Source organism: Hemicordylus capensis, chromosome 4 (assembly GCF_027244095.1).
Source record: "Hemicordylus capensis ecotype Gifberg chromosome 4, rHemCap1.1.pri, whole genome shotgun sequence".
Classification (NCBI taxonomy): Eukaryota; Metazoa; Chordata; class Lepidosauria; order Squamata; family Cordylidae; genus Hemicordylus; species Hemicordylus capensis.
This window is the reverse complement of record NC_069660.1, coordinates 202508378-202530029: the sequence shown is the minus strand read 5'-3', so window position 1 is coordinate 202530029 and position 21652 is coordinate 202508378. Positions and strand designations below refer to the sequence as shown.

Sequence of the window (21652 nt, the reverse complement as noted above, 5' to 3'; positions counted from 1 at the left end):
GACAAACTTGGATGGTTCTTAATCAATTTTCTCTATATAAATGTCACACAATGCTTATTTTCATGTATAACAATGCACAACTTCAGCAATGATCATTCAGAACTTTCCTAAGGAACCTTCTGACCCTGGCTTTTCATTAGTTCTTCAGCTAAGAGGCACCTTTCAAAGTGGCGATTCTCTTATTTATCAGGGGAGAGCAACTGGCCCTATCCAACCCCAGCACCACATCCCTCCAGTGGCTATTGTTGTTTACCTTACCTTCTTGATGTTGTTTACCTTATATTACTGATTTAGACTGTGAGCCCTTTGGAGACAGGGAACCATCTTATTTATTTATTCTTTATTTTTCTATGTAAACTGCTTTGGAAACTTTGTTGAGAAGCGGTATATAAATAGTAGTAGTATAATATAGTTGTCTATTCAGGATCTCTTGCTTACGCAGGGAGCAGCTGAATCACATCCCCATCCACATTCTAGAGCAACTGGACTAGTCACACACATACCTTTTAAAAAGCGTGGTCAGAGCTGGATCAAGGTAGTCATGTTTACTGCACAAGTAAATGGAATAAAGGTTAGTACGAGCCAAAAGCTACTGGAAATGTGTAATGCAGAAATATTCAGAGGCATTGGCTCCAGTGGCTGACATGATGTACAGCATCACAGCTCTGTAACGCTGTGCTCGGGGGTTGCTGCAGACTTGGAAGGCAGCTCCGATGCAGTTAAGAACGGGCAGTTGCATTGGCAGTGCTTCCGCAGTTCCACCCATGGTTGCAAATGGGGGAAACTGCAGAAGGGCTTCTTCCACAACTGCCTGTCCTAACAGGCTGCCTTCAGAGTTTCCAGCAGCCCAGGGGTGCAGTGTTACAGAGTATGTAACGGTATGCATCATGTCAGCCAGAGTGGATACTATTGCTTATGAGATGCAAGCACACAAGAGAATGCAAGTGTATTTCATGTGCGCTCCAAATATTATTAAATATTTATGCTTAAGGGCCAGACTGGGCATGATATTAATCACATTTGCCTGTGAGTGTGAGTGTGTGTTTTGTTTTGTTTTTTAAACAGCCGCTGGGGCTTCAGTCAGGTTCAGGACCCTGGTGGGGGCGGAGGGAGGCTTTAACATTTCCCCTTAATTGTGATCCCAATCCTGATCAGGATTGGGCCCCTCCTGTCACTATTTCTCTGAGAGTGAAGCTGCCCTGATCGAGACTGCAGCAGAGGAAAAGGACTCAAGCCTCTGACTTGCTGCATCCCCTCTCCTGATTGCTCCCCATCTCTGTATTTGCTGTGGAACACAATCAACAGCCCGTACCACTTCTGCTCAGAAAATAGTCAAACTTGCCGTGCAGTGCTCCTACATGTGTGCACACCCACCATGTATATATGTGCTGTGGTTAGGCATGGCTTCCCAGTGTGTGTCACATCTACAGATATCAATTTACATGCATGTAGGAAGTTTGCAATATCTGGCAGCCCTTACTCCATTTAAACTAAGGACCCTTTTATTAATGTTTGCTTAAATCCCATTGATATTTAGGGGGCTTGCATGGTTTGCTCCAAAGAGAGACTGCTGCTGAAGGAACTAAGAATTCAGCCTTCACGAGGGCTTGTTCTTGCTCGGCAGCTTCTCCCCAACAATTTGGAACATGGGGTGGTGCTTGTGGTGGTCAGCAGGCCTGAGGCGTCTCTCAGAGATACATATACAATACATCCAGTCCATCATCTGCAGGTTTTCCTTCAGTTTAACTTTTATTAAAAGAGGTCCTAAGGTACTGAGCTGTATCCAGTACATGATATTTATTACCAAAATTATTAACAAATATACAAAACTTATATATGGAATATTTATTACATCCATTTATTCCTCTATAATACTGCATTTGTTCAAGTAGGTTACCTACAGTGTAAACTTCCCTCAGTTTGATCTCGCATAGTTTGGGAAAGCCCCTCCAACCCATATAGTTATCAAATAATTTGCATTTTATTTGGCTTTCATTTGTAGCATCTAATTTTCACATTTGGCACATGGAAGAAATATCTACAGTGCAAAAAGAGGCATCTTTTTTCTGGCTCAATTCTGAACCACGTTTTTTGAAAGCTGAGGAGAGATGCAACATACATTAATTGGATATTAGTATTAATGTGTATGACACATGGATCAGATGTTATTCAATGAGTGCCACTCAATTGCTCTCCCCACCCCACTCAGACCCTTCTGCTGTGCAAGGTGGCAAAAGTCAGGCCCTTTTGAAGGACTCAAGGACTCTTGCTGGTGACAGAAACCAGAGTTTCACTGGCTTTACGTGTGTCCCCCCCCCCTCATTTTGTGCCTTCTTGAATTGCTAGCAAGCAATTGCTTTATAAATGGAGATTGGAAAGGAGGGCATAATCCACTGGGGGAAGGCTTTCTGCGGACGATTTCCTCCTGAACTGAAAATTACAGGTCTTCACACCCAGATGTAAAGAACTTAATAAGCTGTCATGTTTAAAAACAAAATAAAAGAGGATAATGTCATTCTAGTCCAGGAGTGAAGCATTCAAGTGTAGCTATTTTTTTTTTTAAACCCACCAGGAAATACTCCCCACCCCTTTTCTGTTTGTCTTCGTTTACAAATATAGCTTAATGTAACTGAGTAAAGCTGATCCAGAGAGAGCTTTTATTTATTTGCACTCCTCTTCTGCATTCTCCCTTAAGCACCATATTGCTATTTGTAGGAGGCCATCTCACCCGTGTCCTCATATCTGAGGAGTACAAATTTGGATGGCTGCATGGAGTACCAAGTACCCCACCCTTTCCTTTTTGTTACCAAAAGGCCCCATTCCCTTCTGTGGCACCGTACATTTCAGCCAGCTTTTTAAAGCGAGGCCCCCAGTCTGAAAGATAGTCATAGCTCTGCTCTGAGTCCGTAGTCACAGACTGTAAGGAACTGAGCGACTCTGCCACTGAGCCATTGCCCTCAAACATGTAGGTCTGGAGAGAGTCAAAAGGAGGTGCCCAGAGGTCCATGTCTGCTTCATAGAGCTTGGCCAACACGTAGCTGTGAACACTGCTGTCCATCGTGCAGGCCTGAGGCACGTATCTGGAGAGGCTTTCAATCTCTGGCATCATGTCCTGCCTGCTCTTCATGGCCACTTGCACCTCTCTAGGGTTCCACAGGGCAGCAATGTCAAAGGCCTCTGTGTCTTCCTCCCCACCCCCCTCGTCGTCATATCGGACAATGTTTTCGTGGATGTTCTCGTCTTCGTCAATGATGTACGGCTGCTTCCTGTGTCTTCTCATGGATAAGATCAGCAGCACCAGCACTACAGGGAGCAAGCAAAAACACAGGCTTTGACAGAGTATTTCTTTCATTCATTGTCACAGTGTCCATCAGTAAGTGAACTAGCTACAAAGAATGCCAAAGCTGATGGGCTTCTGAATACATTACATTATTGTAGAATTTCACCTGGAGTTAGCTACCTGCTACATGTTTCTGTTTGGTGCTAAGCTACAGCTGGCTGAAATCACCTTCTGGTAGTGAGAGTCTCACTTAATTATAGTGCATGGGCGGGCAGCTTCAGTTCTGCAGGTATAAATCCCAACAGGCACTTTCTTGAAGGCCCCTGACCTCATTAGAATTGTACAAACTGACCTCCTTCTGAGTTTGTGGGGTAAGATAAATGTGATAAAGATGAATATTATGCCCAGATGTATTTATACTTTAAGAGTCCTCAAAGATACGTCAGACAAATTGACAGAGCCGTGTTCTTTGGGGAAACAGCAGGCCTCGGGTTGCTTATACCAAACTCCAGCTAGCTGCAAACACAGGGGGCTTTAACCTGGTGAACCTTAGATTGTATCATAACACATTTTTAATTGCACAAACCAAACATTGGCGATCCAGCATGGAAGGGGAAAGGCCAGAATGGGCAGAAGTGGAGCTAGCAGAATTGCAACCTTAAGAAGGCTGGGAAGCACTGGGCTCCAGTTATCTTAAACATCCCCACTGCCAATCTCCTACAGTACATTGAGATGTTCCCTCTTTCAAAACTAAATAAATATCCGTATGCCTTCGTGCATGGAGACATGGACCCTGGCTTGGATATACGGAGGGACAAATGGAACCTGGAACTTACACATAAACTGTCACCAGCGCAATTGCAAGATATTTTAGGTAGTGTTAAATGTAGCTTAAAGCCACCTAATGGCACATCGGGGAAATGACTTGAATAGCAAGTCAGAGGTTGCTGGTTCGAATCCCCACTGGTATGTTTCCCAACACCTATATCAGGCAGCAGCAATATAGGAAGATGCTGAAAGGCATAATCTTATACTGTGTGGGAGATGACAATGGTAAACCCCTCCTGTATTCTACCAAAAGAAAAACCACAGGGCTCCTCTGGTCGCCAGGAGTCAACATCGACTCAACGGCACACTTTACCTTTAAATGTAGCACAATGGATCTTAAATTGCATCTTATCCAACAGAAGATTATTTTCGGGGCATATTGGAACCCTCTACACCTTAAGAGATTAAAAATGGCCTCAAATAGTAATTGCTGGAGATGCAATAATCCTCATGCCAACCTAACGCATATGTTCTGGGACTGTCCCAATGTGCAAAGATGGCAAAGCTTACTGGTAGCCAAGAGATTAATACTGCAGCAATGGAAATCTCCCACTCCCCCTAGGAGTGAGGATTGGGTGCATGACCTGCTTGAGTTGGCGGCACATGAAAAATGGGCCCTCATAAAAGTAAATAAACTGGATCAATGGTCAGAAATCTGGGGAAACTTGCTTGAACTATTCAATAACAACAACAACAACAACAACAACTCAATGGCGGGAACACCATACAAGCCATAAACACCTGGGCTATACCTGTTATCAGATACACTGCAGGAATAATAGACTGGACCCCAGGCAGAGCTAGAGACGCTGGATCGTAAGACCAGGAAAATAATGACCATCAATCATGCTCTGCACCCCCGCAGTGATGTAGATAGGCTATACCTCCCTTGCAGCTCAGGTGGAAGAGGAATGCTGCAAGTCCACCAAACATTATAGGAGGAGAAAAGAGGCCTTGAAGAATATATCAAGGACAGTGAAGAAGATGCATTTAAAATGGTCAATAACGCGAAACTATTCAACACCAATGAAAGAAAGCAGGCCTACAAGAAAGAAAAAGTCAAGAACTGAGCAGAAAAATAGAGAAATAAGCCCCTGCATGGTCAATATTTGCACAATATAAGTGGAAAATCAGATATCACCAAGACCTGGCAGTGGCTTAAGAATGGTTACTTGAAGAAAGAAACAGAGGGTTTAATACTGGCTGCACAAGAACAGGCACTAAGAAGAAATGCAATAAGAGCAAAAGTCAAAAAATCCACAACAAACAGCAAGTGCCACCTTTGTAAAGAAGCAGATGAAACAGACTACGGGCGCCGACAGAGCCCTGTGGTTTTCTTTTGGTAGAATACAGGAGGGGTTTGCCATTGCCTCCTCCCGCACAGTATGAGATGATGCCTTTCAGTAAATATCGCTGCTGCCCGATATAGTACCAGCAGGAATTTGAACCAGCAACCTTCTGCTTGTTAATCAAGCATTTCCTCGCTGTGCCATTAGGTGGCTGTGCAAACTGTAGTTTCCATTAACAGAAAAGCCCCAGTTGCAAAATGTAAATTATAAAAAGGGGAACTCATTTTCATTGCCATACAAGCAATTCTTCCTATCATGGTGAATGATCACTAGGCATCACTTGGAGGCATCACCGGTGGCCAAACTGCCTTCGATGAGTGGATACCTACGTAATCTGCAAATCATATAAATGGAAAGAGTAGTTTACATGAAATAAGAACTTTAAAGTGCTATTTTAAAAGGAAGGAAATGGCCTTTTCCAAAGCTCACTCTTGATTTCCAGCACACTGCTTTGATTGGCACTCTGCAGTGAGTCGGATCACCTTGCCTATAGTTCCCTCCTAGTGCCTGAAGAACAAATAGCATTGCCCTTCCTTCAAGAAATGGTACATTTATTTACCTAGTAGGACAAAGATGCAGGCTAGAATGGCAATCAGTGCTCCTCTGCTCAGGCTGACAGGGAGTATGTAAGCCTCGGCATTGCAGGACATCACGAGACCTTTGTCATCACAGCTGCAAACGTGAATTGTTACAGTCCCAGTGCTACTCAGCATGGGGCGTCCATTATCAGCTATCAGGATGGGAAGGTAAAAGGTGTTCTGCTCCTGCTGCCGGAAGCCTGATCTCCTGGTTAAAATCCAAGCTGTGTTATCTGGAGTAAAAGAAAAATATGAAGAAGCCAAGGTTTATTTACAATGTAAAGGTAGAAGTATTGTAGATGCTATTTAATTATTTTGTATCAATCCCATTCACTCAATAGTTTTTTACTTTGGTCTTTTGCTACAAAATGCACACTTTGAGATTATGGGCAGAATCACATGCTATGTGGCAAAAGCATCTGTGGTTGCCACAAGAACTGTTTTTGTTACATAGCATTAAGGTGGTGAAGGGGAGTGGCGAAGGAGATTTGAGGGGATGAAAAAATAGGCGTGTGGGGAAGTGCCCTGCCTTCTGATCCCCACCCTACCCCCTTCACCCTGACATTTCCTCCTGCAGCTGGGCTCAAAAACAGAAAGTAAGGCTTGCTGGGGGAGAGGGAAACTGCTTGGTAGAGAGGACTGCAGGGGAGAATCAGTGAGCAGAGGAGAGTTAGGTCTCACCTGTCAATGCACCCCTAGCTCTTGCTTTACTGTTACCCAGCAGTTACATAATATTTGAGAAGCACATGTCTGCTGAGGTTACATGTTCTACTTTGTATTACAAAGAGGTGACACCAGTTCCAACAGACATGCCTCCTCAGATTTCAGATCTCACTACAATCTTTTAGAAAGCAAGATAAATGTGGACCACTGAGGTTAACATGTTGCCTCTGTGGAACATATTTGCCAGACCTCTGATTTTTTGTTCTTGAGATATAAGAGTAGGTGTTGTTGGCTTAATCTAGGAATGTGCTGCTTATTCTGGATGTAAGAAGTCCTGGGTCGAATTTCTAGCAAGCTCAAGTTATCAGCCTTTTTGCTAGGAAAATGGTGCTCAAGTGTTTAATACTGGTGTCTTTATGAGGTGTTGTGGGTTCAAATCCCCCATACTTCCAATGCAGAAGGTGAGCTGCATCCCATGCTGTCAACAAGTTCTACAGAAGGGCCATAGCTCAGGGCAGTGGGGAAATGATTCTGTGGCCCAGCCTTCAAACTGAAGCCTGGCATAGTATTGGAGTTGATGTTGGAGTTGTATAACTAGTGCGGGAATCCTGTGTGGATAAGAACAGATAGAGCCAGTGTGGTGTAGTGGTTAGAGTGCTGGACTAGGACTGGGGAGACCCGAGTTCAAATCCCCATTCAGCCATGAAACTAGCTGGGTGACTCTGGGCCAGTCACTTCTCTCTCAGCCTAACCTACTTCACAGGATTGTTATGAAAGAGAAACTTAAGTATGTAGTACACTGCTCTGGGCTCCTTGGAGGAAGGGCAGGATATAAATGTAATTATAATGTAATATAATAACAACATAAGAACAGCCCTGATGGATCAGGCACAAGGCCCATCTAATCCAGTATCCTGTTTCACACAGTGGCCCACCAAATGCCTATGGGGAGCCCAAAGGCAAGAGGTATGTGCATGCCCTCTCTCCTGCTGTTGCTCCCCTGCAACTGGTATTGAGAGGCATCGTGTCTCTGAGGCTGGAGGTGGCCCACAGCCATAAGATTAGTAGCCTATGATAGACCTGTCCACCATGAATTTGTCTAAGCCGCTTTTAAAGCCATCCAACCTGGTGGCCATCACCACATCCCATGGCAAAGTATTCCATAGCTCTTGCAAGGATGAGTTGCTGCAGCTGCCACCGCCAAACTCCCTTCTGCAGCACTTTCTGGAGACCTAGAGGTAGGATGTGTTGCCCTGCCACAGCATCCTTTTGTGCACATGGGACCTGAAACAGTATATAGAGACCTGTTTCTGCACATGCATTGAGGGTCTCCCTTGTGAGATCAGGTCATGTTTGTACAAGTTGCCGATCTATACTCAGTTTGTACCAAACATTAGAACTTCACTGACAACTGTGCCTGTTTGCCGAGTACAATAATGTTGCACCTAATTTTGGAAGTGACTCTGATAACTTTGCTTGTGTACATTCTGAAGTTTTGAAACATGTATTTTGAGAAATGTTTCATGACTCTAAAGACCTACAAAGGTATAACAGCTAATTGTCACAGATGTGCAGCTTTCTAGATATGTTCAAGTTAAGTTTCAAAAAAGATCCCTGGAAGTGGCTTGCTCACTTTCATACCACAAACCCCTTGCTCTCTTAATTGTTTAATTATTATTTAAAGTTTGTTGAAGTAGTTTCAAGGCCCAATCCGGATGAAACTGTTTGACACAATCAGGAAAATTACTTAAAGCAGTCCCACTGAAATTAAAAGTTCAAGTTAGAGACACCACACCACACCACCAGAGAGAGTATTAATATAGGCAGAGATAATGAGGATGGTCAGAAAGAGAGAGGAAGACAAATGTGGGGGTGGGGGGGTGGGGGGACAGCAAGAAGCAAGGAAGAGGAAATAAACTTTTGGAAGGGTAGGAGAAAGTAGAAAGCAAAAGAGCTGCAGAAAGACATAATCCTGAAATATTAGGATGTGTAAAATTGAATACATTCAGATCAAATAATACCCCTTGCTTTCTTTAATATAAAATAAGTGAGTCTGTTTTCTAAGATGTTGGATAGCATATGTTTGTACTGGTGAATGGACTAGTGCAAGTCTCCTGCTGTTGTTAATTGCCTTTCTAAAAAAGATGAAACACAATACAATCAAGGTGGTTTCTTAGAGGGTAACTTCCCACCATCAGCTATGTTTCCCCTCATCCTTTTACTCTTTTGACTAGCTTAATGTCAGGGCAAGCATCCAGTTCACCCCTATGGAAATCTCTAGACTCGTTGACAAATTGACAATTCAAGTGCAATGCATTTGTGCCAAACCTTGTTTTGTGTGTCTCATGAGATGACATGCTGATTTGATGCCATAAGTATTGTCTGCAAATAACATGATGGGATAAGACATGAATGTCAGACATCCCAAGTACTCCTGTTTGTTTGTTTTTTAAAGGGAAAAAAAAATAACAGCCCTTGCAGTGTTCCATATCTTAAGAGACACTGAAACTCTTCTCACAATCAGTGAGAAGAGCTTCCGGGTAGGTCTGTGGGGAGAGATTAACTAATCCCTCCCTGCAGACAATCACTGAGCCATCCCTGGGTGGCTGGATTGGCCGCCCACATGCACAGAGCCGGTTGGGGAAGCAGGGATCGGGGGCCGGAAGTTCCAGAATATCCCACGCAAGTGCATGGGGCCTTCTGGGGAGCCCCCCGGCACCAGGAAGCTTGTTGTAGCCTCCTGGTCGAGGGTATCTTTGTGAGTCACCACACTGCAGCTCGGCGCCACCTCATGATAGAAAAAAAAAACAACCAATGGTGCTGACCTCGTTTAAGGGGAGGGCTACTTTGGCGGGCTAGCCACCATTGAACCACTGGGCTTGCCTGCTAGCCTGGTGGTTCTCACGATGGAGGAAAACCGAGCTGGGCTCCCTTTCCTCCATTGTGTGAACACCTCACTGGCTTGTTCGTGTCAAAGTGGCATGAAAGGTAGATGTAAATTATGAGATTATTCTCATGATGAGGCGGGGAGGGGCAGGGAGGCTTGGTAAATGTACCTTCCCACCAGCCGACCAAGTTCTTCTGTTGGGAGCACAAAACGCACTCCCAGACAAGTAGCACTGTGTGTCTGCAGCGTAGAGATATGGGAGTCGGGATGACACATCCCGGCCTCTGAAATCCCACAGTGCACCTCGCAAGTGCGTGGTGCATTATGGGAACCCTCCAGTCAGTACTGGGTGAAAGCAGCCAGGTGCTGACACATGGTGATGGAAACATGGTTAAGGGAACACTTGCTCCCTTAACCTCATTTAAGAGACAGGCTCCCTAGATGGGTTTGTCACTGAGGTGCCACCAGGAGCTGGTCAGATCCTGCTGATTCCCATGGGCAGCCAAGAACAGCCCCTATGTTTATCACCCTCTTCATAATACAGGATAGAGGATGTAAGCATATATTGTGAGATATTTACATGGCAAAGGTCTGTTCATGACATGGCAGCCATTAAGGGAAAAACAAACCAACCTGCTTCTGCATGGCCAGGGTTCTATATTATAGCTGTAACACCTGCAAGTGCTGAGCATGTGACTTGTCCAGATCTACATTATCAGTGTTTGCACACTTTAGTGCAATGAGATGTTCTTATAGTACCAGTTGCAGGGGAGTAAAGGCAGGAGAGAGGGTGTGCCCTCAACTCCTGCCTGTGGCTTCCAGCGGCAACTGGTGGGCCACTGTGCGAAACAGGATGCTGGACTAGATGGGCCTTGGGCCTGATCCAGCAGGGCTGTTCTTATGTTCTTATGAGATAGTCCCAACTATAGGGAAGTGGTTTTTTGGTGGTAGCTAGCTGTACTACAGTAGTAGTACATAAACTGGGACAAAGTGGTCTTGTGAACCTTATTCTGAAAAATATTGGTGGGCTTCAAATCATTTTTTTAAAAATGCAAAATTCATCCCAGAAGGATTAGTGAGAAGCTATTTAGAACATGATCTATTTTATGATGGTATGTAACTATACATGTGCATTGTTCAATGCAAATAATCTTTTTGAATTACTGCATTGATTATAATAACTATCAAAGCTACTGTTTCTACTTTATTCTCTCTAGCAGCAGCCAAATATTTCTCATGCATGGTTCTGAGTTCTCCATTAAAAAAACTGAAAGGTCTCAATGCTACTGTTTAGATGTACAATAAGCAGCCAAGGGCAGAAGTAGCTGATGACTGGCCTGCACCTATGAAATGTCTACTGTAGTGACTGGTAAGATGCATGTGTCTAAAAACTGGTGTTTTGCAAAACACACACACACACACACACACACACACACACACACACACACACACACCAACCACAACAACCCAGTCACTGCTGTCATTCCAAATTACAGTATGTGGCTTTAGATAGGAAACAAGTACAACTGATGCTGAGACTTCTTCCTAGGTCTCCTTTTATTTTTCTCCAGCACAATGTCTCAAGGATTAAGTGAGCCTGGGTCACCAAATGTTGCAGGGATGGTTTCTTTCAACTTCATCAGCATTGCATGCTCAGAAAAGGAAGACAAGGTCACAGTGTGTTCCAGCAAGGCAATGCCCTGGAGACCTTGGCAGCCATTTCCAAAGAACTGATATGAGCAGTTGACTGCCAGAACCTGCTGCTGTGAGGAGACCCTCTGCTTCGGGAAAGCAGCATCCTTTTAAGAATGCCCATTTTATAATCTAAGGAGAGAAGTTCCACTAATATTTATAATTTATTTTAAAAACAATTCATTTGTAGATTTTTAAATCACAGTTTTGTTCCATTTAATGCCCAGCTTTTAATCATGAATCCTCATGATAACCATGAAACATGTAATCCTCTGAGCATTAAGCTCAGTTTATTACATTAGTCCTCCATAGAGGACCAACGTATCGAGAGATCAAAGGAAAGTCTGCTGGCTTGCCATGCATCCTATACTGATACGCTCCCAGGCGGCAGCCCTGGACGTCCTCATAGGAACATAGGAAACTGCCATATACTGAGTCAGACCATTGGTCTATCTAGCTCAGTATTGTCTTCACAGACTGGCAGCGGCTTCTCCAAGGTTTCAGGCTGGAATCTCTCTCAGCCCTATCTTGGAGATGCCATGGAGGGAACTTGGAACCTACTGTTCTTCCCAGAGCGGCTCCATCACCTCAGGGGAATATCTTGCAGTGCTCACACATCAAGTCTCCCATTCAGATGCAACCAGGGCAGACCCTGCTTAGTTAAGAGGACAAGTCATGCTTGGTACCACAAGACCAGCTCTCATGTTCAGTGGTTGTCTGCAAGGCACAGAACTCCAGGAGAAGTCCCCCTGCCCCAGATTAAGACCCTTGAGCAACGTTCTTATCTAAATCATGGGGCACATTCTCTTAGTGTACAGCACCTGCAAGGAAGTTCAGAGGCTTTTCTATTCAACTGTTGGGCATTTTGCAAAGCAGCCAGATGATCCACGATTTCAGCTGGGTACTGTGATGAGCAATAGGAGACCACTATGTACAATGGCAAGCTGATCAACTACCTGAATGAAGAGTTCTATAGAACAACAGCTCAGCACTAAACCATATTCAGACATTATGTTGTATGTGCATGCAGATGTCTGTACACAAGTACATGTCTTTGTAGCCTTCTCCAGACATTAAAAAAGAAAACAGGGACACTGTATGTGCATGTAGTGTCCCAAGAGCACTGCCCCCTTGCTGATGTGTTCAGGAGCTTCACGGTCTGCTGCCCAGAGTTGTCTACAGAGATACATGCTGTAATCATGGACAGAATCTTTACACTGAAGAAAGCTGAGCACTCTAGCATTCCAATCACTGGCAGAATTTGTCCACATTTCCAGCATTTGACTCTACAATGAGCCACATGATGCACAGATCCGCACAGCCCTAATACTGCACCCTGGGGCTGCTGTGGACTTCAAAGGCAGCCCCAGCACCTTTTTGAAACAGCAATGGCAGAAGCCGTCTTTCCACAGGTTTCTCTCATGGTGGCAAGTGGGGAAACCAGCAGGGATGCTGCTTCCGCAATTGCAGTGTAACATTTCCATAACACTGTGCATGTGTGGTCTTTGGGTCTGATTCTGCTGTGTGAGTTAAGTATACTTTCCAGATGTTTTTCATCTCTACAGTTACCTAGGCTTGTTCACTGCTGCCACCATTGGTTTGTTATGAAGCCTCTGGACACTTTGGGTTTCTTATCCTGGTAGCATGACCTTGCATCCATGGGGAAGTTTGCTGAGAGGAATCGGGGCGGATTAAGTTCTTTGCCACCCCTGCAGCAAGGGAGGAAGGGGGCGGGGAGTTAAATCTATTTTTTAAACCATAAAACTGTTGCCGCGCAGCAGTGTGGTGGCGTGGCAGCAGAGAGGGCGGCGATCCCCCTCCTTGCCCAAGCCTGCCTACCTCCCAAATGACAGCTATCGCCCAAAATTGGGCTTTTCTGTGCACACATCTTCTGTGCGTTTTCTGCAAGAGCTGTCATCTATTTATTTATTTTATTTATTAATTAAAACATTTTTATACCGCCCAAAACTTACATCTCTGGGCGGTTTACAACAGAATAAAAACAAAGTGAAACATTCGTTAAGACAAAAATGGGGGAGGGGGACATGCACATTACAACAATTTAAAAATCTTAACATAATATTTTAAAACAGCATTAAAACCACTGAAATAACATTAATTAAAAGCCTGGGTGAAGAGATGTGTTTTAAAAGACTTTTTAAAAGCTGTCAGAGATGGGGAGGCTCTTATTTCACTAGGGAGCGCATTCCAAAGCCTCGGGGCAGCAGCGGAGAAGGCCCGTCCCTGAGTGGCCACCAGATGAGCCGGTGGGAGCTGCAGACGGACCTCTCCAGCAGATCTGTGAGTGGTGGGGTTCATGCAGAAGAAGGCGTTCCCTTAAATACCCAGGGCTCAAACTGTTTAGGGCTTTATAGGTTATAACCAGCACCTTGTATTTTGCCCAGAAACATATCGGCAGCCAGTGTAGCTCCTTCAGTACAAGAGTAATATGGTCTCTTCGAGATGACACAGAGACCAGCCTGGCTGCCACATTCTGGACAAGCTGTAGTTTCCGGACTTCGTACAAGGGCAGCCCCACATAGAGCGCATTACAGTAATCCAGTCTGGAGGTTACCAGCAGATGTACCACTGTTTTGAGATTGTTCACCTCAAGAAATGGACGCAGCTGGCGTATCAGCCGAAGCTGATAGAAGGCACTTCTGGCCACCACCTCAACCTGGGAGACCAGGGAGAGGTTCGGATCCAGAAGCACCCCTAGACTGCGTAACTGTTCCTTCTGGGGAAGTGTGACCCCATCCAGAACAGGCAGATCAAAATCATCTATCGAGTTCCGACCCCGGACAATGAGTACCTCCGTCTTAGCCGGATTCAGTCTCAGTTTGTTATCCCTCATCCAGCCCATCACTGACTCCAGGCAGGTATTTAGGGAGGTTATGCCCTCTCCCGAATGATGCTGACATGGAGAAATAGATTTGGGTGTCATCAGCATACTGGTAGCACCCTGCACCAAATCTCCTGATGATCTCTTCCAGTGGTTTCCTGTAGATATTAAACATCATTGGAGACAATATGGAGCCCTTGGGAACACCATACAAAAGAAGAACAGCAGTCTCCAAGTGACACCATCTGGAACCTCTTCGAGAGGTAGGAGTGGAACCACTGCAAAGCCGTGCCTCCAACTCCCAACCCCCTCAGACGCTCCAGAAGGATACTATGGTCGATAGTATCGAAAGCTGCCGAGAGATCCAGAAGGACGAACAGAGTCACACTTCCTCTGTCAATTGCCAATTGGAGATTATCCATCAGGCCAAGCAAAGCAGTCTCGACCCCATAGCCAGCCCGGAAGCCAGTTTGAAATGGGTCAAGATAAGCAGTTTCATCCAAGACTGTCTGGAACTGTGAGGCCACCACCCTCTCAATTACCTTGCCCAGCCACTAAGGTTGGAGACAGGCCTGTAGTTGCTCAACTATGAGAGATCCAATATAGGCTTCTTCAGAAGAGGTCTAATAATTGCCTCCTTAAGACAAGGAGGCATTCTACCTTCCCTCAGAGACTCATTTGTAATCTCTACCAGGCTTTCTACAACAACCCCCCTGCCAGATAATATAAGCCATGTCGGGCAAGGGTCAAGAGAACAGGTGGTAGGCCACACCATTCTAATCAGCTTGTCTACATCCTCAGGAGTCACAAACTGGAACCGATCCAACCAGAGGCGTAACTATAGGGGGGGCAGGGGGGGCACGTGCCCCGGGCACCATCTTTTCTGGTCACGTGGGGGGGGGGGCGCCGCCATGACCAAATTTTAAAAAAAAATTTAAAATTTTTTCTTAATACAAATGTTTCCTGCTCAGTGCAGCAGCGCTGCAGCAGTCAAGGGAGCGTGTCGGTGCCCCCTTCCCCATGAGCGGTCCCTTCCGCGCCACCTGCGCCCCCCCATTGCTTTGCTGGCGCCTGGCGGCCAGTCAGTGGCCTGGCTTGGCGGCGGCGGCGGGCGCTTGTGAGGAAAAACCTAAGTATAATGTAGTATGTTGGGGGGGGCAGTGGGGGGGCGCGGTGGGGGGCGCCATTTCAGTGCTTGCCCCAGGCGCCGTTTTCCCTAGTTACGCCTCTGGATCCAACCTAATCACACAAGAGGAGTCGCTGGACACCTCCACATCAGACACTGAAGTAATTGTGGAGACGGAGTCTAAGTCGGCCAGAATACGAGAGATTTCCCCCACAAAGAATTCATTAAACACATCACAGCAGGTAATCGATGGTTCCAGATTCTGATTCAAGGGAGGAGGGGCACATACTAGCCCTCTCACAACCCTGAACAACTCCACCGGATGTGAATTTGCGGATGCAATACGGGTAGAAAAGAATCGCTTCTTTGCCGCACGTATCGCCTGAGCATAGGTCTTCAAATGAGCTCTATGTTGCAATCTGTTGGATTCAAGCCGAGTCTTTCTCCACTTGTGCTCCAGTCATCTACCTCACCGCTTCAGCCCCCATAGTTCTTCCATATACCAAGGGGCCAATTTTGAAGCAGGTCAAAAGGACACTTAGGAGCAGTCATGTCTACTGCCCCAGTGAGTTTGCTGTTCCAATTCTCCACCAGGGCATCAACAGGATCACCAGCAGAGCCAACACTAAATCCCTCCAAGGCTTCTTGAAATCCTATTGGATCCAATAACCCTTTCGGGCGGATCATCCTAATAGATCCCTCGCCCCTGTGAAGATGGGAAATGATTGTGAGTCCGACCTTAACCAGATGGTGGTCCGTCCAAGACAATGGGGAAATCACAGGATTCCCCACCCATGGAACACCACCCTGATCAGAGTGAAAGATCAAATTAAGCGTGTGACCAGCAAGGTGCGTCGGCCCCGAGACCACTTGGGATAGGCCCATAGTCGTCATGGCCGCTATGAACTCCTGAGCCGCCCCGGACAATTGGTCCCAAAGTGAACATTGATCCCTCCTATTTGGGAGGTAGGCAGGCTTGGTTTAAGAGGGGTATTGCCGCCCTCTCTGCCGCCAATGCCTGCCTACCTCACAAATGGTAGCTATCGCCCAATTTTGGGCCTTTCTGTGCACGCACGCGTTGTTTCTTTACACAGAGCTTGGTTTTTTTACACTTAGTTCTTAAAACTTATACCCTTCCTGGAACTGTCCTTTTCACCCAGTCCTTATCAGAGACTACTTCTTACCCAGTCTTTGTTTTAGTAGGTCCTATACCCAGCGTTTATTACAGACAGTCTTCATCCAGTTTTTACTATAGACTGTCTTATTCCCAGTCTTCATTGCAGATAGTTTTAAATCTTTGAGTCTTAGAGCACGTCCCTTTTGAGAGTGCTTCTTACCAGACTCCCAAATCCACTCCGTCTCTCTCCACTCCTAACTCCCAAATGTCACACACTAATTGCCACTTTTGATTGACAACTCCACTGTGTTCCAAGCTAATTTACATAAACATACTTCTGCTCCATGCATCATTGTACCTTTTCATCACAGCATGTCAGCCACTGTAAACATGGACAGCGAGTTGGTGGGGCTTCTGAGCATGTCAGTGTGGTGTGGGGCTTCAGGGTGGGTGCTCAGGATGCTGTATGTGAGTACTGTGTCCCTGCTTTTTCACTAACACCTGAAGAGGGCTTGGATGAACGGCTGTACATTCACTTTAAAATGAATCTGGGTACAGGTTTCCTCAAATGCAAAGTACAGATAGTAAGTATATTGCTGTTTGTGCATTGAATATAATATGTGAATAACTGTACACAATGTGCAGATTGTACATGCACTGAAAATAACACCTAAATAGGGCTTGGAGTAGCAATCTGGTCAGCCGCTTTCTTTTAGGATCGGACTAGGATCCAAAAAAACCCATCTGAAATAACAATATGTGATGTGATAAGATATCCACAGAACATGAAATGCTTTTTTTTTTTTTTGGTGAGGTGAACACCTAGCTTTTCCCACTTTTTCTGTAGTAATAACTATGATTGCCACTAGGTGCTGCTGCAGTGCAATTTATTTCCATGCTGCTTATTTCCTCACTCAGGCCAAATCCTTGTGGGAAAAGTAAAAGGCTGTGGGAGGCTACGGAGGCTCTGCCTCTCATGATGCAGAGAACCTGTAGGTTTGCCCCTTGGAAGAACAACCTCTTCCACTGCCTTAAATGCTCTGTAGTTAGTACAAGTGCAGCAGCCTCTGCTGCCAGGCATCTCTCAATGACACATGCACTAGAAATGGGCCTGGCATTTCTATGGGCCTGGATGGAGGGGCTAGGCTGACTAAAGCCCCACCCAAAGACCATCTGCACTCATATTGCTAGGATGCACTTACAACACATGCCTAATCAAGACCCCCTTAGCCCCTGTACTCATCTTCTTTTGGGGAGTGAGACTAGGGGCCATCTGTGTCCCCCACAACAAACCCACTCAGCCTAAGTAGTTTCAAAGTTAAGTGGGCTGATGGCAGTGAATCTCACAGAGTTGGCTCCATGAAGGAGAAAGGAAGGCAAAAGGGAGAACTGGCAGTCTCCTCTTTCCTTGTGCCTCACCATCTCCACCTACCATACGCACGTGTCTATATTCTATTCTTTCTCTCCCCCAAATGTGAGGACAGCATTCTGAGGGATCTTAGATAAGATAAATTAGTTCCCCTCTTTGAAGTGATTAGCTGGCATTGATAAAGCCCGTGCCACCATGAGGCAAACATAGAATTTTAAAGCTGTAAAGGACTTCGGTAGTCTTCTAGTCCCCTCCCCTCCTCAGTGCAGAAATTTGCATCCCTGACAGAGAAGAATCATAGGATTTTAGGGCTGGAAGGGATCTTGGAGTTCTTCCAGATGGGTTACACTTACCTCAAACAACTTACTACAGGTAACAGCATCCAATTTTTGGCAGCTGCCATGTCACTTAAGTAAAATATGAATCAGGCCTAATTCTAGCATGAGTGGCTTATATTTGCTAAACATACCTTGAAATATCACACCAACATGTCTGATTCAGCTTCTCTTTCATTCTGGTTGTCAATCCCATTTGAAAAGTGACAGTGATAATGAAGATGGAAGTAGATGTTTCTTTCTCTCTGCCCAGGCAACTAGGTAACTCCCTATTTCTGACCAGTTTTACCATGACTCCTCTTGGCCTCTTGAAACATTTCCTCTAGTCTAACCATTACAAAAAGAAATAATCCTACCTCTGGGCCAAGGCTCTTTCCTTAAAAACTCATTTACATTTTTAAAATAAACAGCACTTGACATAAGAAGAATGAAACCTGCAATAACAGGAACATGTCCTTTCCTATAATCTTGTGTGTGTGGGGTGATTTGTGGGGAGGGAAACTTGAGATACAAAGAAGAGAGATAAATTCCTCTCTGACCCCCCCCCACCAAATCCTGTTGCAAGCTTGATCTTTAAAGCATCTCATTTTGAACACAACCCTATTCACAGAAGATGCCCACAGCATGACAAGAAGGCTTAGCTTTGCACAGCACTGGCATATTTCCTCAAAATAAAAGAACCCGTCACTAGGGAATATGTATACGGGGGCAAATACTGCATAACTGTAAAAAGTGTAAAATAATATGTCATTTTGTTGCTGCCTTTAAGGAGCAGGTGTCACTTGGCATTAGGTGCAATGGCAGTCTCGTGACGTAGCGTTAAGTCAGAACCTCTCAAGTCCGGCTTGCTGCAGAAGACATTAGTTAGCATAACAAATGGGTGTCCCCACCAATTACCTTGATTGTCCCTTAGAGTAAAATTGGGGTTGTTAGCTGCCTCGGGAGCCAAGCTGTAGTAGAAGTGCTGTCCCTCCTGTGGGTCATCTTGGTCTACTGCACTTACTGTCTGAATCAACTGTAGGACACAAGAGCAAAACAAAGAGACTGATGACAGCTCCAGCAGGGGAGAAAACAGCTTTTAACGGTTACACAGAACACAAAGCCAGCACAGTGCTTGAGCAACTGGGGTTGCTTCCACACATTCTTTAATCTGGAATTGTCATCATTTCCACTCACTTTTTACAGGGAGTCCGCATAAGGTCATTGCCAAATAATTTCATTCCAGAACTTCCTGTATTGCCTTCTTATGACTTTTCAGACTTGGTCTGTGGTGCATTTTTGTAATAACATGCAATTGCGTGTCAGCCTGTCCAATGTGGACAAAGTGTTATTGAAGTTTTTAAGAGTTACTGTGCCTTAAATTGTTTCCTCCTTGCAAATTCAGCCCAACTTATTGCTTTTTGTTCAATGTGGGTGAGAGATCAATGATGAATTGTCCCTTATCTGCTCCATGTCAGATTTTGTTCTGCATGGTTTGTGTGTCTGTGTCTGTCTGTGTAAAACAACTGATTCACCTGCTATCATTTATCAATGCACTGCTGAATTCTGAGCCATGATATGAGTTGCTACTTTCATTTCATTATAGACTCTGTTTTCACTCAGTTGAGAATAGCACAAAGCCTTAACAAATGGGCCCACAAGCAGTACAGTCCAATCTCTCTTTTATGATTGTTAGTTAAAGCTATACAGTAGAGAACTCGCACAGAAGATGGTGCCAGTTCCCTATAGTGTTCTTCTTAACTTCTCACCTGTCCAGGTTTTGCATTTTCACACACAAAAGCCTCATAGAACCTGGGAAACTCTGGAGCATTGTCATTCACATCCAGGGCTCTTACTGTGACTGGAACACTGCCAACTTGGGAGGGGTTGTCTGGAAGAAGGGAGAAGAAATTAAAATCAGAGAGTTAATTCTCGGGGTGTGAATTACCTCAGAGAATCATAGTGGAGATCAGACTGCCTAGGAAGAGTAGGTTGGCAAACCATGTGTTCATGTTGAGCTCCAGAAGCTCTAAAATAATTACTTATGCACCTAGGAAACCCTGGCCAGTCTTTTCTATTAAAATATCTCTTGTATTGACTTTTTGAACAGTTGAATCCAAATAGACAAATGTCTCTCTAAATTTTAACGTAGACTGATAAAAGTGTGTCTTATAGAGGTTATTTACGCCAGTGTTTCTCAACCGCCAGTCCGTGAACCCATGCTGGTCCTTGGGGCATCCCTAATAAAAGTCCCCCCAAAACAATTTTGGGCCGCTGGGGCTGCCGGTGCCGGGAGCTCTCTGGAGCTCATTTCTAGGCAGGCAGCCCTCGCTGCTGGATAATGTTCATTTTGCTTCCTTGAAATGAATGTTATCCAGCAGCGAGGGCTGCCTGGAAATGAGCTCTGGAAAGCTCCTGGTGGTGGAGGCCCCCGCTGGCCCAAAATTAATTTTGGGAGCATGCCTGGGGGTGGGGGCAACCTCTCTACTAACTGCTGGTCCAGGGAACTGTGCACGAAGAATGTACCGGTCCATGGCTCCAAAAACATTGAGAAACACTGGCTCACACGACCAGGTGGGCGGAGCGGTGGGTGGGCAGCAGCGGGTGGGGGGGGGAAGGCTGATTAAGCTTAACTTTCCCCCAGATGAGCGATGGCTTGTTTCTGGGAGAGCAGACTGTGTTCCCAGATGAGCAGATGAGCCCCGGAGCCTGGGACAATCCGTTCCAGCCTCCAGAGATCCCACAATGCACCGTGTGACATGCACAATGAATTTAAGGATTTTCTCCAGGAGATGGGCATTTTAGGTGCCCATCTCTGTGTCTGCTGGAGCTAAACATAGCCCCAGCAAACACACAAACCCAGAGCAGGGTTAAGGGCTTTGATCAAGCCCTGGCTATGAGCCAGGTTTAAAAATGGGGCAAGGCGATGCTGCCCTGCCAGGATCGATACCGATATCTCACACACACAGCCTAACCCAGGCTGGGCTTCCTTAGCCTGGGTTAGGCTGCGTGTCATTAGACTAAAATAATTTCTGGATATTTCCCGGTTAAATAATTTAGAAAACAAGTATCATCTTCAGTAATGTATAATCTGGCTCATTTCAGATATTTGGAGTCTTCAGGCAAGTGCACGTGGCCCTGCATACAGCCATCAATGGGCACACGACTCAGTGATGATTGCATGGAAGTGCCAAGTACATAAACCAGAGCCTTCATTCATGAATTGTCCCCATAGCTAAGCAGGGTCTGCCCTGGTTGCATCTGAATGGTAGACTTGATGTGTGAGCACTGCAAGATATTCCCCTCAGGGGATGAAGCCGCTCTGGGAAGAGCAGAAGGTTTCAAGTTCCCTCCCTGGTTTCTCCAAGATAGGGCTGAGAGAGATTCCTGCCTGCAACCTTGGAGAAGCCACTGCCAGTCTGTGAAGACAATCCTGAGCTAGATAGACCAATGGTCTGACTCAGTATATGGCAGTTTCCTATGTTCCTATGTACCTATACAAGAAGCCACCATGATCTGTGCAATCACAGCAATTGGCACTTCTATGTGATCTCTGCTGGGTCTCAAACCCACTCCTGGCCTTGCCAACTTCTTTGAGAGGTAATAA

The 21652-nt window shown here is 45.4% G+C and overlaps 1 protein-coding gene across 10 annotated transcripts in view; it reads right to left on the bottom strand.

Moving 5' to 3' along the window:
- Nucleotides 1–1724: 1724 nt before the first annotated feature.
- Nucleotides 1725–21652, bottom strand: part of CDH20 (cadherin 20) — a 278191-nt gene continuing 258263 nt past the window's right edge. For 9 of the 10 annotated variants that reach the window (XM_053248507.1, XM_053248506.1, XM_053248512.1 and 6 more), the window contains 4 exons: nucleotides 19815–19936; nucleotides 18964–19081; nucleotides 6017–6268; nucleotides 1725–3303 (listed from right to left, as the gene is read on the bottom strand). In XM_053248507.1, coding sequence (XP_053104482.1) covers nucleotides 2804–3303; nucleotides 6017–6268; nucleotides 18964–19081; nucleotides 19815–19936 — 992 coding nt within the window. In that variant the 3' untranslated portion in view covers nucleotides 1725–2803. Of the gene's footprint in view, nucleotides 3304–6016; nucleotides 6269–12846; nucleotides 12931–18963; nucleotides 19082–19814; nucleotides 19937–21652 lie in introns of those variants that run through there. The other variant, XM_053248515.1, reaches the window with a different exon arrangement.